Source organism: Elgaria multicarinata, chromosome 15 (genome assembly GCF_023053635.1).
Source record: "Elgaria multicarinata webbii isolate HBS135686 ecotype San Diego chromosome 15, rElgMul1.1.pri, whole genome shotgun sequence".
NCBI classification, from domain to species: domain Eukaryota; kingdom Metazoa; phylum Chordata; class Lepidosauria; order Squamata; family Anguidae; genus Elgaria; species Elgaria multicarinata.
In genome coordinates, this window is record NC_086185.1 from 28,823,144 (window position 1) to 28,847,459 (window position 24,316).

The 24,316-nt window shown below is 47.2% G+C and overlaps 1 protein-coding gene across 1 annotated transcript in view; it reads left to right on the forward strand.

Moving 5' to 3' along the window:
- The first annotated feature begins 1,121 nt into the window (after positions 1 to 1,121).
- The window catches only part of LOC134409373 (pre-mRNA 3'-end-processing factor FIP1-like), a 31,833-nt gene continuing 8,638 nt past the window's right edge, over positions 1,122 to 24,316 (forward strand). Inside the window, exons 1-11 of the mRNA XM_063142085.1 lie at positions 1,122 to 1,143; positions 2,228 to 2,264; positions 5,327 to 5,408; positions 7,025 to 7,131; positions 8,627 to 8,685; positions 11,559 to 11,669; positions 13,947 to 14,077; positions 16,402 to 16,526; positions 18,588 to 18,693; positions 21,793 to 21,970; positions 23,981 to 24,007. Of these exons, the coding sequence (XP_062998155.1) occupies positions 1,122 to 1,143; positions 2,228 to 2,264; positions 5,327 to 5,408; positions 7,025 to 7,131; positions 8,627 to 8,685; positions 11,559 to 11,669; positions 13,947 to 14,077; positions 16,402 to 16,526; positions 18,588 to 18,693; positions 21,793 to 21,970; positions 23,981 to 24,007 (985 nt within the window). The remainder of the gene's footprint in view (positions 1,144 to 2,227; positions 2,265 to 5,326; positions 5,409 to 7,024; positions 7,132 to 8,626; positions 8,686 to 11,558; positions 11,670 to 13,946; positions 14,078 to 16,401; positions 16,527 to 18,587; positions 18,694 to 21,792; positions 21,971 to 23,980; positions 24,008 to 24,316) is intronic.

Sequence of the window (24,316 nt, forward strand, 5' to 3'; positions counted from 1 at the left end):
ATGGTGAGGGACAAGGCGGCGCGCCGGCCCGGCCCGGCCCGGCCGCCTGCGCCCTTCCGCGCTGGCGCTGGCGCTGGCGCGCGCTCTCCCGGCCCTTGGGGGTCCCCGGGGGCGCCCGGCCGCAGCCCCCCGCCCGGCTCGCGGCTCTCCTCGCCGCCCTGCCGGGCTCGGGGCAGGCAGCTCCGCGCTCGCGGCTCCTCTCCCGCCGGGCGCCTCCTCGCTGCGGGCTTCTCCCTCGCAGTGGGTATGGCGGGGAGAGAGGGGGGTCCCCAGCGTTGGCCTGGTTGTTCTTACCAGGGTCATTATTAATAACGGTTTCTGTGGTGGCACCAACCGGCGGGGGGGCGGGGGGGTCACAGCACAACGAAACGAGAAGGCGGCCCCCTTCCCCAAGGTAGCCTTCTCCAACCTGGCGCCCTCCAGCCAGGCTGGGAGTGTAGTTCTGGAGATTACACGCCGCCTTTCCCCCTCTGGCAAGGAGCCCGAGGCGGCGGACGTAGCGGCCTTCCTCCTCCTCCTCCTCCTCCTCCTCCTGGCCAGGCGGGAGACAGCTGCCTGCTGCCCTTGTCTAGATAGGGAAAAGGGCCTGCAACTCTCAGCATGCTCCAGCCAACATTAAAACCAAGCCAGCGGTTAAATATAAGAAGGTAGCGTGGTGCTTGACTGGAGAACAAAGAGGAAGATAGGTCCCTGCCCTGAACAGGTTGCAGTCTACAGTTTGACACAGCCCACAGCAGAGCAAGTTGAAGAAGAGGGAGGCAAATTTAAGGGCTTTGAACGTGCATCGTGTCAGTTACAGCAGGGAAATGAGGTCTGTGGGGCATTTCACAAAGGAGGAAGATTGTAGAGAGGGATTTGAAGCTAAATTGGGCTTGTTTGCACCTAATGCTAACCCATGGCTTATTTAAACCAGGGTTTGTTGCCCTACCCAGGGTTTGTCTAGGAGATGATAGAACAAACCGTGGTTTATTTTCTCACTCCCTGGATTGTTTGTTTCTCTCCTCATTTGTCTGCTTCCTCCCTGTGTCCTAACTGGCTTTGTATCACTGCTGCACTGGCATAAAGAGGCTGGGTTTTTGACTGCTCTTGCCTGCTGCCTCTTTAGCCTGGCGAAACAAGCCATGAACAATTCTGGGTTCACATGTAATAACAATCCATTGTTTAAACAGCCCACAGCCCACAAACCAGCAACAAACCACAGATTCTTTTCATAGTTTGTTCATGGTTGACAACCCATAGTTAACCCATAGTTTGGGGTTCGAAGGTATCAATCCACAATTCAACAAACCATGTTTTAATTAACCATGGTTTGTTGTGTGAAAACCAGGTCAGAGAGAAAGAAAGAAAGAAAGAGAGAGGTGGCTCCTTGTAGGTGTCCTGGGAGGCAGGTGATTCGTTGTTTGATTCCTGCTGGAAGTTCTAGCAGTAATGTACTACTGATTCTTTGGGGTGCTTTCCCAGTGACAGTGTGCAAGTAGTTCAAAAGTAGCGTGCAAGCCTCTTTGGTCCTCCTGAGTAGAAATAGTTTGGTAGAATGCTGTTCTTCATCTTCTTCTTTTTTGAAGTGGCATTTTTTCAGCCTTCCCTTCCGTTGCACAGGGAGCAAGAGATTGTTGCATTCCTATGCACACTTCTGAGTTAACACCACCGGACTCTGCAGGCCTAACTCCATGTGCCACATTCGTAGGCTGTGGCCCTGTTCAGAAGACACCTTCAACCACGGCTTTAACCACGGCGAATAAGGCCCAAAGCCTTTATTCACTGTAGTTAAAGCCTTATTCACTGCGGTTCTTTGATGTTGTTATAATAGGCAATAAAAAATAAACTATGACAGATGCCATTTCCTTTGAAGTATTCATGCCTCCTTAAATCTCAGAAAGGCATCTATATTGAGGCTTTGGTGACAGATTTATTTGAATTTTAGTCAGGGCAGAATCCAACGGAGCACTAATTTGCACCTTCGGCAGCCCCTTTAGAGTTCTGACTGAAACCCGGAATGGATTCACTGCCCCACTGACATCAGAGCCACCAGCCTTCACTGGTCTCACTCCCCCTTCATTAGAAATTGAGTTCTGCTGAGGCAAAAAGTTGCATAAGGTTGTGCTGTGTTTTATAGGTAGGGATGCCTGTGTTCAAATTCAGTGCCATGTTCTCTTTTGAAGCCTTTATTTTTTTTTCCATTTAATGCATTTCTGTCTCTCTCACCCACCTCTCTCTACGTTTTCAGATGACAATGGTAAGCAAGAAGACGGACCGATTCCTGGGTAAATCTTTACAGTTTTTCATTCAGAGTCAAATGTATTTGGTGTAAATGTAGAGCAGCCTTGTCCAACCTGGTGCCCTCTAGATGTGTTGGACTACAACTCCCAGCATGCATGCCCTGGCTGCGGTATTCTGGGAGTTGTAGTCCAGTACTTCTGGAGGATGGGTAAGGCTTGCGTGTAGCTCCAAAAAGTCATGATTACAGACTTTCAGAGGGAACTGGCAAAAGCAATTGCTGTTGATCTACCTCTGTTACTTCATGTCAGTTCATTTGCCCATCTTTGGAAGGAAAGGAACGCAACTATTCTCCTCTCAATGACAGAAAGGATCTGCTTTCTGGGCAACCTATAAGCTGGCCGGTGTATCTCTGTGTGTGTGTGCAACTACAATTCCATGAAAGAGCTGAGAAAACGCAGAACCCAAAGGGTGTGGATTTCACCTTCTGGAGAATCCTATTTTCATTTTTAAAACAAGTTTCTAACCCTTATGGTTGCAAAGATATGCTTAGATATGCTTAAAGGTTTGTGGCTCGTGCCTGTTGAAAGTCCCCAAAGCCAGAGAAAGCTGGCTGCATCAGATGTGAAGTGTCTTTCTTCACTGTTCTGTATATCTCTGTCTGCCCTCTTCATGAATACTAAAAGCAGCATAAACATTGCAAAATCAATAAAAGAAATGGAGAATGAATTAATGTGGAATAAAAGAGAGCATAGAAACCCACCCAACTTTGCCTAACTTCGGCCACAGCTAGACCTAAGGTTTATCCTGGGATCATCCAGGGTTCGCCCCTGCCTGAGCACTGGATCCCCTGTGTGTCACCTAGATGAACAGGTTTGACCCCTGGACGATCCAGGGATAAACCTTAGGTCTAGCTATGGCCTTCTACAGACTTCAAAATGCTGCTGTGTTGTGTGTTGTGTGTGTGTGTGTGTGTGTGTGTGTTTTGGGGAGGGCTGGGGGACATAGATCGTTCTTGTTTTTGAAGTGTGGAAAATACAGAGCCCTGTGAATAAATAACGAGGGAAGGTTTTTATTTAGGCTGACTATTTTTCTTCTTTCTTTTTGATGGACCACATCAGCATACATCTCGAGAAGCAAATTAACCTGAGACTTAGGACCAGAGTGGCCTCAAACAGAAGTCCTGGGTCTCTTAAGGAGTTGCATGGGGACCGGTTAGGATACCTTTGGGGAAGAATTGAGCTCCCTTGATGTGGAACTGCACTTAAGGCCTTTCAGCTTCCTTCCACAGATGGGCTGCCTCCCTGGACAGCTGAATATTTAGATTTCTTCACCATCTTTGGGCTTAAATGGACATGAAAGCACCGCCTCCACCTCACATGGCTATGAAGCGCAGGCTGGTACATTCTTCCAAGTACTTTTCTCTTCCAAGTACTTTTCACCTAACCTCTCTCTAAGAGCGGAAATGAGCTTGGATGGGGACGGAGAAATAGCAGTGCAATTTTCTCCTCCCCTACTGGTTTCTTGGCAAGAAACCAGTAGGATAGAAGAAATTTGCACAGTAAAATGTTGCATTTGCATCAGATTTTTTTCTGATGCCCTAGAGAGTTGTTGTTCTTATTATTTATCTACTGTTAGTTTTACCCTACCCTGTGCCTGCTTACCCTACCCTGTACCTGTTTGCATTCTCTTCCCCTCCTTATTGTTTTACTATGATTTTATTAGATTGTAAGCCTATGCGGCAGGGTCTTGCTATTTACTGTTTTACTCTGTACAGCACCATGTACACTGATGGTGCTATATAAATAAATTAATAATAATAATAATAATAATAATAATAATAATAATAATAATAATAATTTGTTTCCCTCCTTTTGCCCAGTGCTGGGCCTCAAGGCAGCTTTACAAAATTAAAACATGTACAGGTAAAAGCTATAAGTAAAAATATACAAAAGTTAAAAAATATAATTAAATAAGTTTCAATATAAGCCTATGCGGCACGGTTTTGCTGTTTTATTGATTTACTCTGTACGGCACCATGTACACTGATGGTGCTATATAAATAATAATAATAATAATAATAATAATAATAATAATAATAATAATAATAATATAAAAACATTTCATTATTTAAAATACATATTAAATTTTAAAAGTCTAAAACATAGATGGAGGTGCACATTATTCAGCAAAGGCCTGAATAAGAAAGTTTATAAGAAAGTTAGTTTTCGCCTGCTTCCGAAAGCCCATCAAGGAGGGAGCCAGTTTAGCTTCCCCGGGAAGAGAGTTCCAGAGCACCCGAGCAGCCACCGAGAAGGCCCTCTCCCATGTTCCCACCAAGCGTGCCTGTGAAGATGGTGGGACTGAAAGAAGGGCTTCCCCTGATTATGGTTTTTCAGATAACCTGGACCCGAGTTACTGATTTTACATATTTATTCTGCTTGTATTTAGTAAACAGCAAAGCTAAAAACAACTATTTTTTGTGTATTTTCCTTGTCCCAGTACACCGCAAGTATTTGACCTGAAATATTTGAAGGGAGAAATTAAACCACAATTAATGAGATTTAAATGTTTTATCATGTAGGTTTTTTTTATTGGAATGCTTTGTTTAAATTTAAAGGGGGGGGGGAAACAAAGGAACTGTATTTATTGATACAGCAATAAATTTTAGCAACTCAAAGAACTCTGCCTGAAATGCTGGCAATAACTCATCTACATCTTTGAAACGGCCAAGTTTTCTTAATATTGCATTTGCAGTTGGCATCTGTGCACTGTCACTAATAAAGATATGAAATGGACATTTTTCCATGGAGAAATAAAGCGCTAGAAAAAATTCTGGAACAATTTCATTTTTTGAAAATGGCTCATGGAAAACTTTATGCCCCACATCGATTGATTGATTATATTTCTATACCACCCAATAGTTGAAGCTCACCACACTATATAGAAATCAGTCAACTATTTTGGAGGGTGGGTCTTGCTGATTGTGATGATCCGTTGGCAATCCTGTTGCCATGACAACATTGAGACGGATTGTTGTCACTGAGATTCTTTTTCCCAGTACGCACCAATGTGGGTTGTTCTTGCCTGTGTGTTTTACCTTTACCAGACATGCAGAATTTCATCCTTTACAAGATGTTTCCAAGGAGAATAGGATTCTTCACAGTGAAGACCAAGAGTTGTTGCAGCACGTAAGTAGCTTAGAAAAACAGTTCAGCTCTTTGCCATACTTGCCAGGGTGGTCACTGGTACACCTAGGGGTGACCACAATACACCAGTTTTAAAATCTCTTCACTGGCTGCCGATTAGTTTCCGGGCGAAGTATAAAGTGTTGGTTATCACCTTTAAAGCCCTACATGGTTTGGGTCCAGGCTACCTGCGGGATGGCCTTCTCCCATACAATCCGCCCTGCACACTCAGATCCTCTGGGAAGAATCTACTTCAGTCTGCCAAAATTAGGCTGACAGGTATTACCCAGAGGACCCTCTCTTCTGCTGCTCCCAGACTGTGGAATGGCCTGCCGGAGGAGACTCGTCAACTTAACAGTCTTTTAGCATTTCAGAAAGCTATAAAGACTGATCTATTCCGGCAGGCCTATCCAGTGGAATTTTAGGATGTTTTTAGGATGTTTTAATCATGTATACTATGTTTTTAATTCAGTTTTATGTTTTTTATACTTATTGATGTTCCTCGCCTCGATCCAAACGGAGAGGTGGGTAAGAAATAATTTTTTTATTATTATTATTATTATTATTATTATTATTATTATTATTATTATTAAAAAACAAAAAGGCCTAGGACAGGAGGAGAGACTGTTCAGTTGACTGCTAAAACATAGTTAAATATTCCCTGATATTCCATTGGTGGCAGCTTGCCTTTTAAATATGTATTTATTTAAATAGTATTGGATTTTTCAGTATATAAAGCTCCACTCACCCTCCCCTACAACATGCAGATAACACCTATCTTAATGGGTTGTGGTAAGGATTGCAATGTTGAACACCCTAAAGCATCCCATAAATGCTGCTCTTCATAGCAGCAGCAGCAGCTGCCCACCACATTCATTTTCTATGGATGGGAAGGACTCACAAGGTTATTCAAGCTCTGCCTTGAAGCCTGGACCATTTTGCTCCTGTTTTTGATTCCAGTCAGTTTTTCTTTCATTCGAATGGGAAATGTGCGCAGTTCAGTACTCGGTTTTTGAAAATGTGCGCATACCAACTGCACTTTCTCTACATTCTCTACATGGGTATATATTGGTTGGAAAATGCGTATTTTTGAATAAATGTGCATTTTTAACGTGCAGTTCTTTTCTAAACGATGCATTTTGCAAATGCAAGCTTGGGAATGTATGTGCTTTTTCCAAAAATTGTGCTCCCATTCGCTTTCAGGGTTGCGAATGGCGCAAATTCAAGTTTAAAAATCAAAATGAGATTCTCATAATATCCCTATCATTTCTTGAGTACATAATGTTTATTTTTAGCATCAAGTAGAGGCAGTCCTGAGTAGGGCCCTAAGTCTGAAAAAAGTTGCTACTTGACTGGAATACCTTCTTGATCCTTGGATAATTTCTGGAAAGCAGTGGGTTGGATCCTGAATGGACAAGTCCCATTCATTTTAATGGGTCTACTCTTAAGAGGTCCAGCATTGGATATAACCCTTGTTGGACCTCTTAGAGTAGACCCATTAAAATAAATGGGACTTAAGTTAGACTAACATTGAATACAACCCATAGTTCCCATTAAAACCAATGGAACGTTTTTCAGACCTGGCTTCTCGCCATGCCTGTGTTTTGTCTCCACGGCAGGTCCTTCCAAGTGGAGAAGATGACGAGGACGACAGCGAGAGCGACAGTGACGATGATGACATTCGAGTCACAATTGGCAACATCAAAACCGGAGCTCCGTCTTACATGTGTGTATGCGTACGCTGTAAACTCCTACTCTTGGGTTTGATGGAGGAGAAGGCTATCAATGGCTACTAGCCCTGATGGTTATGAGCTACCTCCAGTATCCAAGGCATTACTGCCTGTGTGCACCACTTGCTGGGGAACATGGGTGGGAGGGTGCTGTTGCACCCATGTCCTACTTGTGGGTTCCTGGTCGACAGCTGCTTGGCCACTGTGTGAACAGAGTGCTGGACTAGATGGACCCTTGGTCTGATCCAGCATCAGGGCTCTTCTGATGTTCTTAATTCCGCCCCCAACTTTTCCCCCTACAATGTCGTATTTCATGGAGTATTGATATTTCTATGCATTTCTATGCAAACTCACAATAACAAGAAAAAATAATTAAAAAAATTACTACCACCAGGTGTAGTGACAATGCAATGTAACCTTTTTCTGCAATAGGTTCCTTGAGCTTCGAATACCATGGCTTTATTAGGAGTTGACCAGTGTTCCTAGGTCTGGGGCATACAGGTCACAGGAAGATAATTTATCTAGTGTCTGACAATGGCTGCATGTAGGTGTCCTGTTCCCAATCCTCCAAACCATAGTTTGCAATACTGGTTTGGAAGGCTCACTCAAGCCACAGTTTCCTGGTTTGGATGTCCCTGAAAACTCTGGTTTGATAAAACTGGAAAGTTTTGAATTAAGCTGAGTGTGCCAGGGAAGGAGGAGGAAGCACTAGAGCCCATCACACGTCCATCATGGTTTGGAGGTTCGGAAGCGTGATGGGTGAATGTAGGCTGTTTGTCCATCTGGTCGAGTAATGGCTCATGCTCCTTAACTTCTATCAGAACTTGCTTTTATTGGCCCTGTTCAGACTACATGCTAAGCCATCATGGTTAAGCATTTTGAGTTAACCATGGTGGCTTAGTGTATCATGTGAATGACCTTTTTCTTAACCATGGTAGCTACATAACCGCGATTTAACCATGCTCAACTAACCATTTGCTGCAAAAGGGTTAGAGGCCCTAACTTAGGGTGACCCTATGAAAAGGAGGACAGGGCTCCTGTATCTTTAACAGTTGTATTGAAAAGGGAATTTCAGGAGGTGTCATTTGTATATATGGGGAACCTGGCGAAATTCTCTTTTCATCACAACAGTTAAAGCTGCAGGAGCTATACTAGAGTGACCAGATTTTAAAAAGGGCAGGGCACCTGCAGCTTTAACTGTTGTGATGAAGAGGAAATTTCACCAGGTCCTCCACATATACAAACAACACCTGCTGAAATTCCCTTTTCAATACAACTGTTAAAGATACAGGAGCGCTGTCCTCCTTTTCATATGGTCACCCTACCCTAACTATGGCTTCGTGTGTTGTCTGAAGAGGCCCATTGGTTCTTCTCTGTTTCTCCTCTTCCCTCGTGTGTCAGCCTATCTAGTTCCTGCATCTTATTGAAACCCAAACACAGGTAGGGCTCCTGCTATAGAAGACTGGTTTTTATCCTTTTCTCTCTCTCTAGGGGAACCCCAATGAATCTGAATCTAAAAACTGGCCGAGGCTACGGAGCTCCTGCATCAGGTATCAGTGTGGCTTTTATCTGCTTCTGACCATCCACTTCCTTTCCTTCCATCAGACATTCAATCAAGCTGGAGCCCATAATAATGGATCTCTTCAGATTCGGAGGCCTTCTTCTGAATTGTGTATGCTCTCCTTTGGGGGTGTTTCCCTCCAAGTCCCTGCTTCTCAAATGGAGAGGTGCTGGTGATTGCTGCAGGAGGAGCAAACTCTTCTCCCAGAAAGTGTCGGGGTTCTGTTTGGGTCGGGAGGTTCTAGCCCTTCCAAGTCTGTGCCACACAGAGGCTGTGGAGGCTGCTGGCTCTGATGCCAGTGGGGCAGTGAATCCGCTCCGGGTTTGAGTCAGAGCCAGTGAGAATTGTAAAGGAGCTGGATAGCTTCTTCAGAATTCTCACTGGTTCTGATGGAAACGTGGAGCGGATTCACTGCCCCACTGACATCGCAGCCACCAGCTTCTACTGGAGCACCTACCTGGCTGAACTGCTCCCAGAAGAAAGATGGAGCAATGCTGCCTTTTCCTCACGCCACGTAGCTCGCGCTGTCCACGTGCAGTCATGTCCCAATGGTCCATATCCCACGGTCTCCTTTTTCTTTGGGCCATGATGAAGGATGTTCACCACTTGGCTGGATTCTCTAGGCTTGGATCCGTACTAGTACGGACTGGAGCAGAACAGAGTGTTGTCCAGTGGCCAGTTAGGTCCTAGATCTGTCTTATGCATAATCAGCCCAGGACTCGTAGATCAGTTTAATTAATGAATTGTGCTTGTTATTAATACAGTGCCCCCAGCATTCACGATGCTTTCCAGAACTGCTTATGCAAAGATGGACAGGTCCCTGCGGGCCATAAGTTTGAATCGAAAAGTGACCGTGAGGACAGGCACCTGTGGTGCTCATAATCATTCCACAAATCCCTTAGTAGGTGGGATCCACAGAGCTACTTGAGGTGGGCCCAGAACGTTGGGCGTTCCCAGTGAGATTTTGGCATTGACGCGTGCACTCACCAGATGCCTAGTCACAAACCTCCGTTTCAAAAATGACCTGTCCTGGGTAATCAATTCAGGGTGCAAAACATCCACTTGCTAGCCGCCATGAGTGTGTAAAAGTTAAAGGAAGTTACAGGAAGCCAGATTCCAGCTGGACATCAGGAAAAACTTCCTGACTGTTAGAACAGTACGACAATGGAACCAGTTACCTAGGGAGGTTGTGGGCTCTCCCACACTAGAGGCCTTCAAGAGGCAGCTGGACAAGCATCTGTCAGGGCTGCTTTAGGGTGGATTCCTGCATTGAGCAGGGGGTTGGACTCGATGGCCTTGTAGGCCCCTTCCAACTCTGCTATTCTATGATTCTATGAAAACAAGCTTATGATGTAATCACTTTCTGTTGCAGCACTTGTGGGGTTTGAGGGGAGATGCCCAGTGGCCAGCTGAGGGGCCATGAAACAGCTCTGCTCGAAGGATTCTTTCAGCTGGCCAGAGCCCCTGTCAGCATAAAAGGAGAGGACCCCCCCCAAGAGGCCTCTGTGTCCTCGCCGTTAGCATGGAGGGGGTTCTTCAGCCTAGCCAAGGTGCATGAGAAGGATAGACTCAAGCCCCAAAGCAGTTTGGCTTGGTAGGACCTGTACCTTCAAGAGGAAGACTTGACCATCCTTCTGGATTCTTGCAAAGTGGCATTTTTTTTAATTGTAACAACTGATAAAAAAAAAAGCACACTGGAAAATCAGCCCCCAAATCTGAACTCTCTGGCTGCATTTAGATGCGATGATAAACTATGGTTTATCGTTACGTGAATGCACTTTGGGCTAATTAGCAACCGCTCCTTTTGTCTTCTCTGGCACAGCTGCAAGGAGTAGACTGGAAGCTTTAGCTTCCTTCCCTGCTGTTTAGTGTTAATGGGAGCTAAATCTTAACTACGGTTTATTGAAACAAGCTAACTTCAAACCATGGTTTATGAAGTCGGCTTGTTTCAATAAAATATTTATTGAAACAAGTTAACTTCTAACCATGGTTTATGAAGTTGGCTTGTTTCAGTAAACTGTTGAAACAAATTAACTTCAAACCATGTTTATGAAGTCGGCTTGTTTCAATAAACTATAGTTACGGTTACCCACAGTTTAGGGGTTGGCCTTAATGCTGAACTACAGTTAATTCAAAACGGATGCAAAAGGCCTTGTGGCCATACCAGAGGAGGGGGGAAAGTGCACAAGTCTGCGTCTCATTCACATAACAATAGTTTATGTATTTATTTACATTTATATACTGCCTTATTTGCTACTTGGGGGGGGGAATGGCCCTTTCTGAGCAGCACCCTTTGGGATATTCCACGAGTCCAGCCATGTATACAGACATGTGTTCAAGGGAGTAATTTATAGCTGCAGATGTTCCCAGACTATCCCAGTGAAAAGGGTGGTATGGTGCGAGGACAGCAGGAATGAGGGAACTGCCTCTCACATCTTTCTCTGTTCTTTGATGGGTTGGTGCTATATACAGTAGATCAGCCTTCCCCAACCTGGTGCCCTCCAGATGTGTTGGACTCCCCAGCCAGCATGTTTGGGGAAGGCTATATTCAACCGTACTTTCTCCTTCCATCTGAATCTCTGAACAGTTTATCGCTGCACCTCTGTGCCAGCTGCTCCGTCTTCCCTCCCCTCCCTCCGTCGTCAGCCAGGCAGGCCAAGTCCGTTGCCTTTTCGAAGAAGAGAAAACCGAGAATAATTTTGACGCAAGCCCTTGCGGTTGAGCGCGCGGATGGGAGGAAGCCCCACAATGGAGGCTCGATCCACCGGGGACGTTTCTTTTAAAGCCGAACAATTTGCTCCCCCGATGAACGGCTCAGAAGCAAAATCTTTGCACTAACCGTCTCTTTCCCTTTCTTCAAAGCCAAGTCGCAGCCCAAAGGTATTGATTTAGAGGCTGCGGGGAATATAAACGGCCTGCCTGTAATAGAAGTGGATTTAGAATCGTTTGAAGACAAACCGTGGAGGAAACCAGGTGGGGCCTCAAAGTTTCTTGTGGTAAATATGATCCGTAGATTTCCTCTTTTGTTTTGCATTTCATCCCCGGGGGCAGCAGCGGCGGGCGGGCGGGCGGGCAGATCTTGTGATCCATCGGCATGGTCTTCCTGTGGGAAACCAGCTGCTTCGGAGGGAGGTGTTCAGCTGGACTTGGATGGGGTTGCACCCGGCCTAAAAGGCCAAGTACGTGGTCTGGGAGCCCTCCTGGACTCTGTGCTGACTGGGGAAGCCCAGGAGTGCATTTTACCACCTTGGGCCGATATGCCAGCTGCGGCCCTGTCTGGAGAGGGCAAACCTTGCCTCAGTAGTCCATGCACTAGTGATATGCAGGCTGGAATACTGGGATGTGCTGTACACGGGGCCACCTTTGGAGACTGTCCAGAAACTTCAGGTGGTAGAAAACGTGGCCGCTCGAGTGTTGGTGAGGGCGAGGCGATCAGAGCATAATAACGCCTGCATTGCACCAGCTGCACTGGGTACTGGTGTGTTTCCAAGTCCGGTTTCAAGTGTTGGTTTTGGCCTTTAAAGCCTTAAATGGTTTGGGACCAAGTTACTTGAATAACTGCTGTCACCTGTTTCATCCTGCCCACACTTTAAGATCAGCGAGAAAGGTTCTTCTCACTTGTCCACACGTGAGGGCAGTTAGGTAGGCGAGTACACGAGACAGGGCCTTTTCCGCGGTGGCACCACACCTCTGGAATATGTTGCCATTGGAAGACTGCCAGGCCCACGTTGCAGGCTTTTAAGAAGGCCCTGAAGACTTTTTTGCTTACTCTGCCCTTCTCCTGATTAAGTTTTATCACACTGGGTCAGCGCTGCAATTGTGTTGGAGGTTCTGCCTTATGCTGATATTTGTTGTTTTATGAAACTTTTTCTGTTCTTGTTACCACATCAGTTTGCAGATTTTTTTAAAAAACTTTTGGGGGTGCGCATTAGTGCTGGTGGGCATTAATGCTGGTGCATACTTGCACAAATGGAATGAAATCTTCATACATCACTAAAACCCCCAAATGATTCCATCAATGACCCGATGACGGAGGGAAAGATGCCTAACAAATCACAAAACACAGGTCTAACAAACTCCGTCCATCCCAACTCTCACAGAACACAGACGGCACAGGTCTAACAAACTCCGTCCATCCCAACTCTCACGGAACACAGACGACACAGGTCTAACAAACTCCGTCCATCCCAACTCTCACAAAACTCAGATGACACAGGTCTAACAAACTCCGTCTATCCCAACTCTCACGGAACACAGACGACACAGGTCTAACAAACTCCATCCATCCCAACTCTCACAGAACACAGACGACACAGGTCTAACAAACTCCGTCCATCCCAACTCTCACAGAACACAGACGACACAGGTCTAACAAACTCCATCCATCCCAACTCTCACAGAACACAGACGGCACAGGTCTAACAAACTCCGTCCATCATGACTCTCTCCCCAACAGTCCAATCTTCTTAGTGACAGTTGCTGGGAGACTGCCACGCTTTCCCCATCGTCTCTTCCTTCCTGATTTACATATTTTGGAGTAATGATTTCCCACTTTTCTAGACAAACAATCTCCCAAAGCAATTTACAATATAGCCATACGTTTTAAATGATATCTGAGAAACAACGTAAAATAATCCTGAAAAAAATCATGAAGTGTTGCATCGTTTTCCAGAAATTCACAAACTTTGGGAGGATCGCCATTAATATTGAAATTCACTGAGACAAGGTACATTTAATCGCAGGTGTTCCTAATCATTCCAGACTTTGATCCTTTCTTTTTGCAACCACTTCGGGGAAGAACACTGAAGTTGTGTTTTACAGTCCGCACCTGCTTTTCCTGGGAATGAAGTGCAGCCCCCTTAATGAGGAGGTTTTCAATTCCCCACAAGCAATCTTAAGCCTGAGAGAGGATTTACTTATGCAGGAGAATGAGGTAGTAACGTGGTACCACTACAGATTGCAACTGAACATTTCTGAATGCTCCCCTATGAGTTTTTTTTTAAGTCACCTTAAGTAGAAAACTAGAGCTTCAGCGTCTTCTTCCTGTGCTAGTTTTCTCCCTGCATGTAGTGCTGTTGAGGTGTGTGTGGTTTTTTTTAACATAGGGAAGTATTCGAAAATACTTTAAACCCTCCTTTGCAGACTGAAGGGGTACAATCCATTCTGCCACCTCAGGGCTCTGCTGCCATCTTATTCCTCTGGTCCTGCATTGAGGTCCCGTGGCCTTAACATTTTTTCACTCGTTTCCAGGAGCTGACCTTTCCGATTATTTCAACTATGGATTCAATGAGGAGACGTGGAAAGCTTATTGCGAGAAACAGCACCGGCTTCAGCTTGGCTTGGAGCCCTCAAACCCCGTCAGTACGGAGAGTAAGATCACGGTGAGACGCACAGAGTTAATGGACCCCACCCCACCCGCACCATATCTCCCAATTAATTCTTTACATTAATGCAGCGTGCTTGCTGGGGAAGATGTAGCCCCAATACATCTGGAAGACACTGATTTAGGACAGGCTCACTAATATAATAGGAAATGCACTTTAAAAAAGTGATATGTTTTCCAGTCCCTTTCCTCTCAAGCAAAAAGAATCCATAACCGAGTTTACTTGTAATGCTTTTCTTCGTCAATCTGTGCTCTTGTATATTTTTTAAATAAATCATTCCAGCTGTCCATACTGGGCTTCCTCTAATCCTGAACTGCTAAGAGTTGTGCGGCTTCTGGATTTTAAACTGGGCAGTGTGGAAGGGCCACAGGCCTGAGGGAGGCTCACATGCATTACGTGCGCACAATCCAAGTTCAGACCTGTGCATACGGGCCACATGCAGAGGTTTTTTTCACCCCAAATGTCACGTTATCCCCATTCTGTTGCACTCCAGTACACTGCATTCTCCACTCACCTTTTGCCTGGTGTTGTCAAATGAGAGAAAATAGGGGGCGTGGTGATGATGTGTCATCATCTTGGGCTCGGTGGACCAATCAAGGCAGCTTCATGTATTCCTCCGGTCATTTCTCTTCCTGCAGGAGGTCCCAGGTTTGATCCCTGACTTTGGCAGCTCAGGGCGATTTCAGGCGCAGAGCTGGGAAAGAGACCTTGGCCTGAGACCCGAGAGGGCTGCTGTTGGCCATGGTGGATCAGCCATCTTGGGCTCGGTGGACCAATCAAGGCAGCTTCATCTATTCCTCTGGTCATTTCTCTTGCTGCTTCTCCCGTCTCTCCCTCCTCCTAAATCCTCCACGGATTCTGTTATGGGAAACGGTTGAAGTCCTGCCTCCGCCTTTCCATCTCCTGGGCTGCCCTGCCCAAGTTCACGCCTTTTTATATCCCTTCGGTGCATTCATCCAGACTGTCCCTCTGGGCAGACCCAGCTAGGACTAAGGAGAAAGTGGCAGCCCCCCCCCCCCCCCCCCCCCGTGGGCGGACTTGAAGGACTAGGAAAGGCGGAAATTGTATGCGAAAAGGGCAGGGGGAAGTTTAAGCAGCGGTGGTTAGTGTGTCGGACCATGGAAGCTCACTGGGTGACTTTGGGCCAGTCACAGACTCTCAGCCCAACCTACCTCACAGGGTGGTTGTTGTGAGGATAACATGGAGAGGAGGAGGGTTATGTACACTGCCTTGGGTTCCTTAAGGAGGGGTAAAGGCGGGATATAAATAATAAATTTCTGCAGCTGAAACTCTCCCCACGGCCTGAGTTCGATCCCAGCGGAAGCTGGTTTCAGGCAGCCGGCTCGGGTCGACTCAGCCTTCCATCCTCCCGAGGTCGGTAAAATGAGTACCCAGTTAGCTGGGGGAAAGGTAATAACGGCCTGGGAAGGCAACGGCAAACCACCCCGCTATAAGGCCTGCCAAGAAAACGTCAGCAAAAGCTGGCGTCCCTCCAAGAGTCAGTAATGACTCAGTGCTTGCACGAGAGGTTCTTTTCCTTTTTTCTTTCCCCATGCAAACCCACCCTGCCTGAGGCTGCTTAGCCGTGGGGGCCCTGGACAGCTTAACTAGAGGTGTGTCCGGATCATATGGGAAGATAGGAAGCTGCCTTCCGCTGAGTCAGACCTTGGTCCATCTGGCCCAGTATTGTCGACACTGACCGGCAGCAGCGACTTTCCGGGGATTCAGGAAAAACACTTTCCTCCCCCGACCTGGAGATTCCGGACATTGAACCTGGGACGTTGTGCATGCCACTCAGGGGCTCTCCCAGTGAGCTGCAGCTCCTCCCACAACATTGGAGGGGGGCGGGTGCTATGTTGCGTGTGGTTGCTTCTTATTGGCCCTGTTCAGAAGACACTTTAAACCACAGCTTTAACCACAGTGAATAAAGCAAAAGCCTTATTCACCATGGTTTAAGGCAGCCTTCCTCAACCTGGGGCGCTCCAGATGTGTTGGACTACAACTCCCAGAATGCCGGGCATTCTGGGAGTTGTAGTCCAACACATCTGGAGCGCCCCAGGTTGAGGAAGGCTGGTTTAAGGTGTCTTCTGAATACAGCCTGGCTTTCTGGCTTAACCATCATGGTTAAAGCCATGGTTTAAGGTGTCTTGTGAACGGGCCCCCTCTTACACACGCTCAACGTCCACCTCTTTGGCTGTATGAGCAAAGCATGAGGCCTCCCACGTAAATTCAGTGGGCGGGAAAGGGGGACGGCTCTCAGCTCCCAGGTGCCTGGGCAAAGGCTGCATTCGCTCCTTTAAATTTTGTTTAACTTTGTTTAGGTTCAGCAGGGAAGAACGGGACATGCGGAAAAAGAACCAGAGAATGATATCATCAAAATGGATTTTAAGACGGATTTCGTGGCCCCGGTAGGTGGGCGGATAAAAGCCGGGCCTCCCCCGAACAGGTACATGGACCTATTTTGAGCCTCCCGTATCAATTAAGCATTACACAATGGAGGCTCCAGTGGCTCACTGGGGCAGGAAATTTGGGGGGTTGTCTTTAGCACCTTGGGGAGCTCCTTTTGAGTTCCGACTGGCTCTGACTGAAACTTGGAGTGGATTCAGAGTCCCACTGACATCGGAGCCACCAGCCTCCACTGGCGATACACCGAGTCGGTCCTGAGCCGTTCTGGTGTAAGTTCATCCTCTTAGTTACTTCTTATTTATTTATTTTTGCATTTATATCCCACCTTTTTTCCTCCAAGGAAAAAAGGTGGCGTACCTAATCCTCCTCCTCCTCTCCATGTTATCCTCACAGCAACAACCCTGTGAGGTAGGTTGGGCTGAGAGTCTGTGACTGGCCCAAAGTCACCCAGTGGGTTTCCATGGCCGAGTGGGGACTAGAACCCAGACCTCCCGACCTCCAGGCTGACACTTTAGCCACTACGCCACACTGGCTCACTTCTTAACCGCTTTCATCCTGGCTTCATTAGTGCCAGGGATATTTTCAGCGATTATGTCCTGGGAGGAGCACAGGAACATCTACAGAGTCAGAGCCTTGGTTCATCTGGCTCAGCATTGTCAACTGGACTGGCAGCAGCCACACTCCAACGTTTCAGGCAATATTCTTTCCTGGCCTTAGCTGGAGAAGCCAAGAATTGAACTTGCGCTCCACCAATGAGCTCTTCCCCTCCCAGGGGCTGTGTTTCGGTGGTAGAGCACATGTTTCACGTTCAGGAGGTCCCAGGTTTGATCCCTGGCTTTGGCAGCTCAGGGCGATTTCAGGCGCAGAGCTGGGAAAGAGACCTCGGCCTGAGACCCAAGATGGCTGCTGTTGGCCATGGTGGATCAGCCATCTTGGGCTCGGTGGACCAATCAAGGCAGCTTCATCTATTCTTCTGGTCATTTCTCTTGCTGCTTCTCCCGTCTCTCCCTCCTCCTAAATCCTCCACGGATTCTGTTATGGGAAACGGTTGAAGTCCTGCCTCCGCCTTTCCATCTCCTGGGCTGCCCTGCCCAAGTTCACGCCTTTTTATATCCCTTCGGTGCATTCATCCAGACTGTCCCTCTGGGCAGGCCCAACTAGGACTAAGGAGAAAGTGGCAGCCCCCGTGGGCGGCCTTGAAGGACTAGGAAAGGCTCTCAAGAAAAGCTGCAAAGAGCCTGCCCTTCAGATTCTGGATCCTCTTTTCCCTGGAGACTAAGAAGGAATCTACACGTCGTACTGAAGGCGCTTGCATGCACCCCCAGTACACCCCCAAAACGATGGTGTAGATTCCTGTCTACCTGCAGCCCAGAAGAGACGGAGGAGGTAGCGACTGGGGAATCCAGCCGTGTCCTTGCCGCCGCCTCCCCGCCGGCCTCCTGCTGCCAGGGTAAGAGCGACCCGGGTCGGAAAGCTCGGCGGAAGCGGAAGCTGAGCTCTCCGACCCGGGTCGCTCTTACCCCGGCAGCAGGAGGCCGGCGGGGAGGCGGGTGGCGGCGGCAAGGACACGGCCAGAGTCCCCAGCCTCCTCCGTCTCTTCTGGGCTGCAGGTAGGCAGGAATCTACACCATCGTTTTGGGGGCGTACTGGGGGCGCATGCAAGCGCCTTCAGTACGACGTGTAGATTCCCTCTAAGCGGAGGAGAAGATTAAAACCCTTAAACATCCAGTCAAACCCATTACAATGTGCTGCCGGCTGAGGCACGTGGACCATTCTTGTGTCTGCCATAACCATAAGAATGTGCCAATGAAATCTTGAACGTCTGAAATCTTTGGGCCTTTCTCATAGCCTCCATCCTGTTCTTTGCGAATTGTAAGTTCTGCCTCAGGCAGGCAGAAAGAAAATGCCCATAGCCGTTCTACTGAGGGTCTTAAAATATACCCTGGAGTTTCGTGCATTATGGCCTAGCTGTCGGTGCACCATCAACTCCTGCATCTTCCTCCCAATTTGCACAGCTACTGCGGAAAAGCGGGCAGACCTGCCATGGTTCACCGCGGGCGCGGAACCTGAAAAGGTGTCGCTTCTTCCCTTTTCTAACCAGGAAACTGGGTGGGACAATCGATGTGATTGGTGGACAGGCAGGCACCATTAGGAGGGTAGAAGGCAGACGGCGCGACAAGCACGCCTCAGAGGAAAACCCCATTCAGGTAAGGACTGAAAGCTACCAATGAATTTATTTACGGTCACAAGACCAGCAAAGCTGAAAGCCCCGCTGTGCTCGCCTCAGGTTCTGGCTTACCATCTGTATTTGGGAGGTTCTAGGCTTTTCATCTGGATTAGGGAGGTCCGAGGCTTTCCATCTGGATTAGGGAGTTTCTAGGCTTCCCATCTGGATTAGGGAGGTTCTGGGCTTTTCATCTGGATTAGGGAGGTTCTAGGCGTCCCATCTGGACTAGGGAGGTTCTAGGCTTTTCATCTGGATTAGGGAGGTTCTGGGCTTTTCATCTGGATTAGGGAGGTTCTAGGCTTTTCATCTGGATTAGGGAGGTTCTAGGCTTCCCATCTGGTTTAGGGAGGTTCTAGGCTTTTCATCTGGGTTAGGGAGGTTCTAGGCTTCCCATCTGGATTAGGGAGGTTCAAGGCTTTTCATCTGGATTAGGAGGTTCCAGGCTTTCCATATGGATTAGGGAGGTTCTAGGCTTTTCATGGCCTGCTGTTTTTCAAAGATCTTATGTACATTTTAATCTCCATTCGGGGGACTCCCCCAGATGCTCCACTGTTGTTGCTTCAACGCCTCCAGCAGCAAAACAAGGCGGCATACATAATCCTCCTCCTCCTCTCTATTTTATCCTCACAACAACAACCCTGTGAGGTGGGTTGGGCTGAGAGTCTGTGACTGGCCCAAAGTCGCCCAGTGGGTTCCCATGGTTGTGCTTCTATACTGTATTTTATATCATGATTTTATACTGTTGTTTCATACTTTGAATGGTTTTAATTTTTGTGAACCTCCCAGAGAGCTTCGGCTATTGGGCGGTATAGAAATGCAACAAATAAATAGATGGCCAAGCGGGGACTAGAACCTGGATCTCCCAGTCCGATGTTTTAGCCACTACGCCACACTGGCTCTTTGAGGGTGTATTTACAATAGCAGCAGTGCCCACGTGGATGGTGACCCTTAGGCATGGTGGCACCTGGTAGAATGTTGGGTGAACTGCTGCCATGTTCTTTGTATTCACTTCTGATCAGTAAATTTCATTGTGTTCCTGGTTCGTTTGAAGGAGACCATTGGTTTCTCCTGGCACTCAGGGATATGCTGGAGAACGTACTGGTGTCTCCTCATGCTTCCTTAAGGATGGTTTGTTATAAAATCATACATTAAACTGCAGTTGATTTGGTCTGAACCTGTTTTCTACACATTGCCAAAAATTCGTAAGGGCGTTTCTCCTCCTCCTGGCAGGCTCATAGTATCAGGTTGCATTTCTGTGCTGGAACCACTTTCTGCTGCCGTTGTGGAGGAGCATCTACCAGTAATTGCTGAGTCACAGGAGTGGCCAAAAAACCTACAGTTCTTCATTCAAGCCCCATAGATTCAGAGTGTTTTTATTTTAGAATCCATTCTGTATCCATTCTAAGTGGCAGTTTGTCATTACGTAGGCTAAGTTTGTCCAGTGCCTAAAATGTGAAGTCCGCATGGGAGTGGTGTTGTTCTGCAAAATGGTTTGCCAGTGGAACACCAGGCTGTTGTTCTTATATGTTGCTGAGGTGCTCCCCTACGAGTCTTTTCAGAGGTCGGATTGTTTTGCCGACACAAATTTCGGGCATTTACACTGGATGGCATTGATGACGAAAGCGCTGCAGGTGGTGAAATGGCTCAGGAAATATCTCTCTCGGTTGGAGGGGTTCTTGAATTCTGTGACTTACTTTATTTATGTATTTATTTATTATATTTATATCCCGCCTTTTTTCAAACATAAGGAGGGTTTTCAGAAACCACTTTCACAGGATGTCAATCACTTTCTGAATCCTCTCATGCCAGCCATCTCATGGACGTGATTCTTCTGATTTCATCGACAAAATAGCAGGTATTAGTATAGAAGAGGGAGAGATTGTGGTGACAATGGATGTAAGATCCTTCTAAACCAACCTACCTCAGAAGGATGCCCTGCCTGTCGTACAACACACATTGGATAAGAGAACAGAAAAACGTTTTCACACACACACATTCCCTCCCCTCCCTTGCAGAACTAGTCTTGTGCAGGAATTATTTCCATTTCAACAACAGATTTTACTGGCAAATGAAGGGAGTAGCCATAGGGTGCTCCATTGTCCCGGAGGTGGCCAATTTGTATATGGCAGAATATGAAAAAGATTTTGTTTCCCTGTTAGAGGGTCAATATGGAAAACATTTTTTGGTGCGGCTAAGTTATATTGATGATGTATTTACCATTTGGCGGGGGAATGGGGGAAGATGTACAACAATGTATAGTGTGGGCAAATTCTCAGAATGAAAGCGTTACATTTAACATTCAGTTTAACACCAGAGAAATTCATTTCTTAGACCTACAAGTGAAAAAGGAGGGGAAACATCTTATACCTCCAGCTGTAGAAAACCCTCTGATATTTCCAGATATCTAAGGTATGACAGCCCCCCCCCCCCCACTGCTCTCTAAGAAATAACATCCCATGTGGACAGTTTCTAAGACTTAAACTTAACTATTCCAAGCTACTGGATTTCAAACGTAATGGGGAGGTTGGTTCTCTTTGGCTTTCTTCCTTTTAAACCGACCCCTACAAAGCTTTTCACAGCCTAGCTCCTGCCTATCTTTCCTCTCTCATCTCACACTATCGCCCCGCTCGTGCTCTTCGCTCCTCTGATGCCATGTTTCTCACCTGCCCAAGGGTCTCTACCTCCCTTGCTCGGCTTCGTCCATTTTCTTCTGCCGCCCCTTACGCCTGGAACGCTCTTCCAGAACATTTGCGAACTACAAGTTCAATCGCAGTTTTGAAAGCTCAGCTAAAACCTTTTCTTTTTTCTAAAGCTTTTAAAACTTGGTTTTGATCTTACTTTTATACTGTGAGTTTTACTCTCCCCTGTGCCTGTTTGGTGCCTTCTCTTCCCCTTCTTATTGTTTTATTATGATTCTGTTAGAATGTAAGCCTATGCGGCAGGGTGTTGCTATTTTATTGTTTTACTCTGTACAGCACCATGTACATTGATGGCGCTATATAAAATAATAATAATACTAATACTACTACTACTACTACTACTACTACTAATAATAATAATAATATGCTTTCTTTTCAAGGTACTTGGGGATCATGGGAGCAAATCTCAGCCGCCCCAGCCGCCCTCCCAGCCCCAGCAGCAGCCATTCGCTCCACCGACAGGCCCTCCGCCTCCTCTAAGTGGCCCCCCTCCGCCCCACTTCCTCCACCCTCCTCCGCCGCCAGTAACGTCCGTCCCGCCTCCTCTCCATCCCCCAGGTAGGTGCCTGCTAGCACAGAAGGCTGCTTCCAAACCGCGCCCCCGAAATAGCAGCAGCGCTGTCCGAAAACATCCGTTCTCGCTCAGGGCGTGCAGGACAGGAACTGGGTGTGACCACCCAGGCCTGTGTCCTCTGGATCGCCGCGTTCCCAGAGGCCGGGTGGCTGTGGGACATTTCTTTGGCTTGAGTTAAAACTGGAGACACGCTTTGCTCTTGCCTCCCCCCAAAAGGTTGAGTATTCTTCATCCTTGCAGGAGGCACCAGCCCCCCCCCTTTCTGTCACTGCATGAATGGGGAAGAATGAATTTCTCCCCAGTGGGGGCTGGTTGGAAGGAAGGAAGGAAGGCCGGGATGGTGAATCGTGCAGTGACAGACTGGCTACCTTGGCCTCCCGGGAGCCGTACTGATTTACTTCATTTCTTGTGATCCAGTAGCGTGCTCCTATGTAGATTGCCGGCAGCCTCTGAACCCGGAAGTTGCAGAGTATCCAAAGCAGGGCAGGAGGACAGCGATTTTCACCTCCACGCTCCGACCGACCGGCATTTCTGCTAGATGGGTGGCACCTTGCAGGGGAGGGGAGGAGGCTGGGGTGGCCGTAGGATATATCATAGCCCAGCCACGTCAGCCTCCTCCCTTCCCCGCCCTCTGGGAACGCCTTCTTTTCCCCATCTCTGCACTCTGTTTCCAAGCGCGGAGAGGTAGCCGGTGCGGTTCTCTGCGCTGGCTACAAGAGAGAGAGGGAGAACAGTTTCCTGTCTCTAAGGTCGGAGCCAGGAAGCCCAACTGTGCTAATGCCCCTGCAGAGGCTGTCTGGGGGCGGGGATAGGATTGCACCCTACGTGTTTAGAGCTAAATCTACACTTGTGCTCAAGCATAGGCCTTGTGAGCCTGACTTTTGTTGCTTTTAGGCTCAGTTCTTTGGGCATTTCTTGTGTGTGCACGCACACGTGTGTGAATGTGGATGTCATGGCAAAAGGTGATGTCGTACATTTGGGTTTGCCATACTTAGAATCATAGAGTTGGAAGGGGGTCTTGGAGGTCCAACCCCCTGCTTGAAGACCTACAGGAAGTGAGGGACTGCCGTCACTCTAGCTCATTGGTCATTGATCTAGAGTAGCCGCCTTTGAGATTTTCTAGCTCTGACATCCCAATCCTAAACAAACACACTTTCAAGTAGCGCCTACTAAAATCTATAGAACCTGCTTCTGAGTAAACATGTTTAGGGTTGCAGAGTTTAGACTGCAATCTTGTGTATGCTTACTTGGAAGTAACCAGGGAGGGCTTATTTATTTATTTATTTATTACTCCTGTGTTAGAGGCTATAGTGAGGGAGAGAAGGGATGCAGGGCTACTAGCCAACTCCCTTGGGCTCCTCCCTCCTTCAACTGTCTCCTGGCAGCAGCCCTTCCATCAGGCTGCAGCAGAGGGAGAGAGAAGCAGGACTCCATCAGCTCTGCTGAGACACCAGCAGCCTTTGGCTCCTCTTCCTCTTGCTGTTTCTCTTCCAGCTGATTGTTACAAAAAACTTTGTAACTAAGAACTCATACCCGAGTTTCCTTTTCTCCTTCCTCCCTCCCAATCCCTTTTTGTGTTGTATCTTTTAGACTGTAAGCCCCAGGGTGGGGACAGCCTTGTGTAGGGGACCTTTTGGGGCTGACGAATGGGGTACAAACCCTTCAAATGAAAAGTGCATGAACAAGGACCCAAATTCAGCCCCAGACATCTTAATGAAAGGTCTTGGATAGCAAAACCGGGAAAGACATTAATCGGAGATCTTTGAGAACTGCTGCCTGCCAGGGGAGACAATACTTAGCTAGATGGACCCAGTAGCCTGATTCTGTATAAAGCAGCTGAGGAGTGGCAAGTCTACCCTTCATTAAGTTAAGTGGGACTCAACCAATTGCATTGTGCTCTGAAACAAGACTGTAAATCATTTTTATAAACCTGCTTATGTAGAGGCCACGACAGCCGTTGCCGCTGTTCTAACGATTCGTCTTGTTTTGTGTAGGTTTACCTCCCCCAGGGCCCATTCCAGGTATGTGCTTCTGTTTACTTTGAATAATGGTAGCAAATGTTCATGGTCAAGTTCTGTCCTGATCAGTTCATTGATATGCCATATTTTCCACAAATACTTTGCGCTCAAAGTTGTTCGGTGAACAGACAATTTAAACACGATAGCCGCAATAGAGAAAAAATATATATAATATGCGTATGACACAACGTTGGTAGTTCAACAATTAACAGTTCATGTAAGACATATTCAAAGTTAAAATGAGCATTAAAAATTGTCAATAGGCCAATTAACAATATCCAATACCAATAATATCCAGTGAGCTGATTGGCC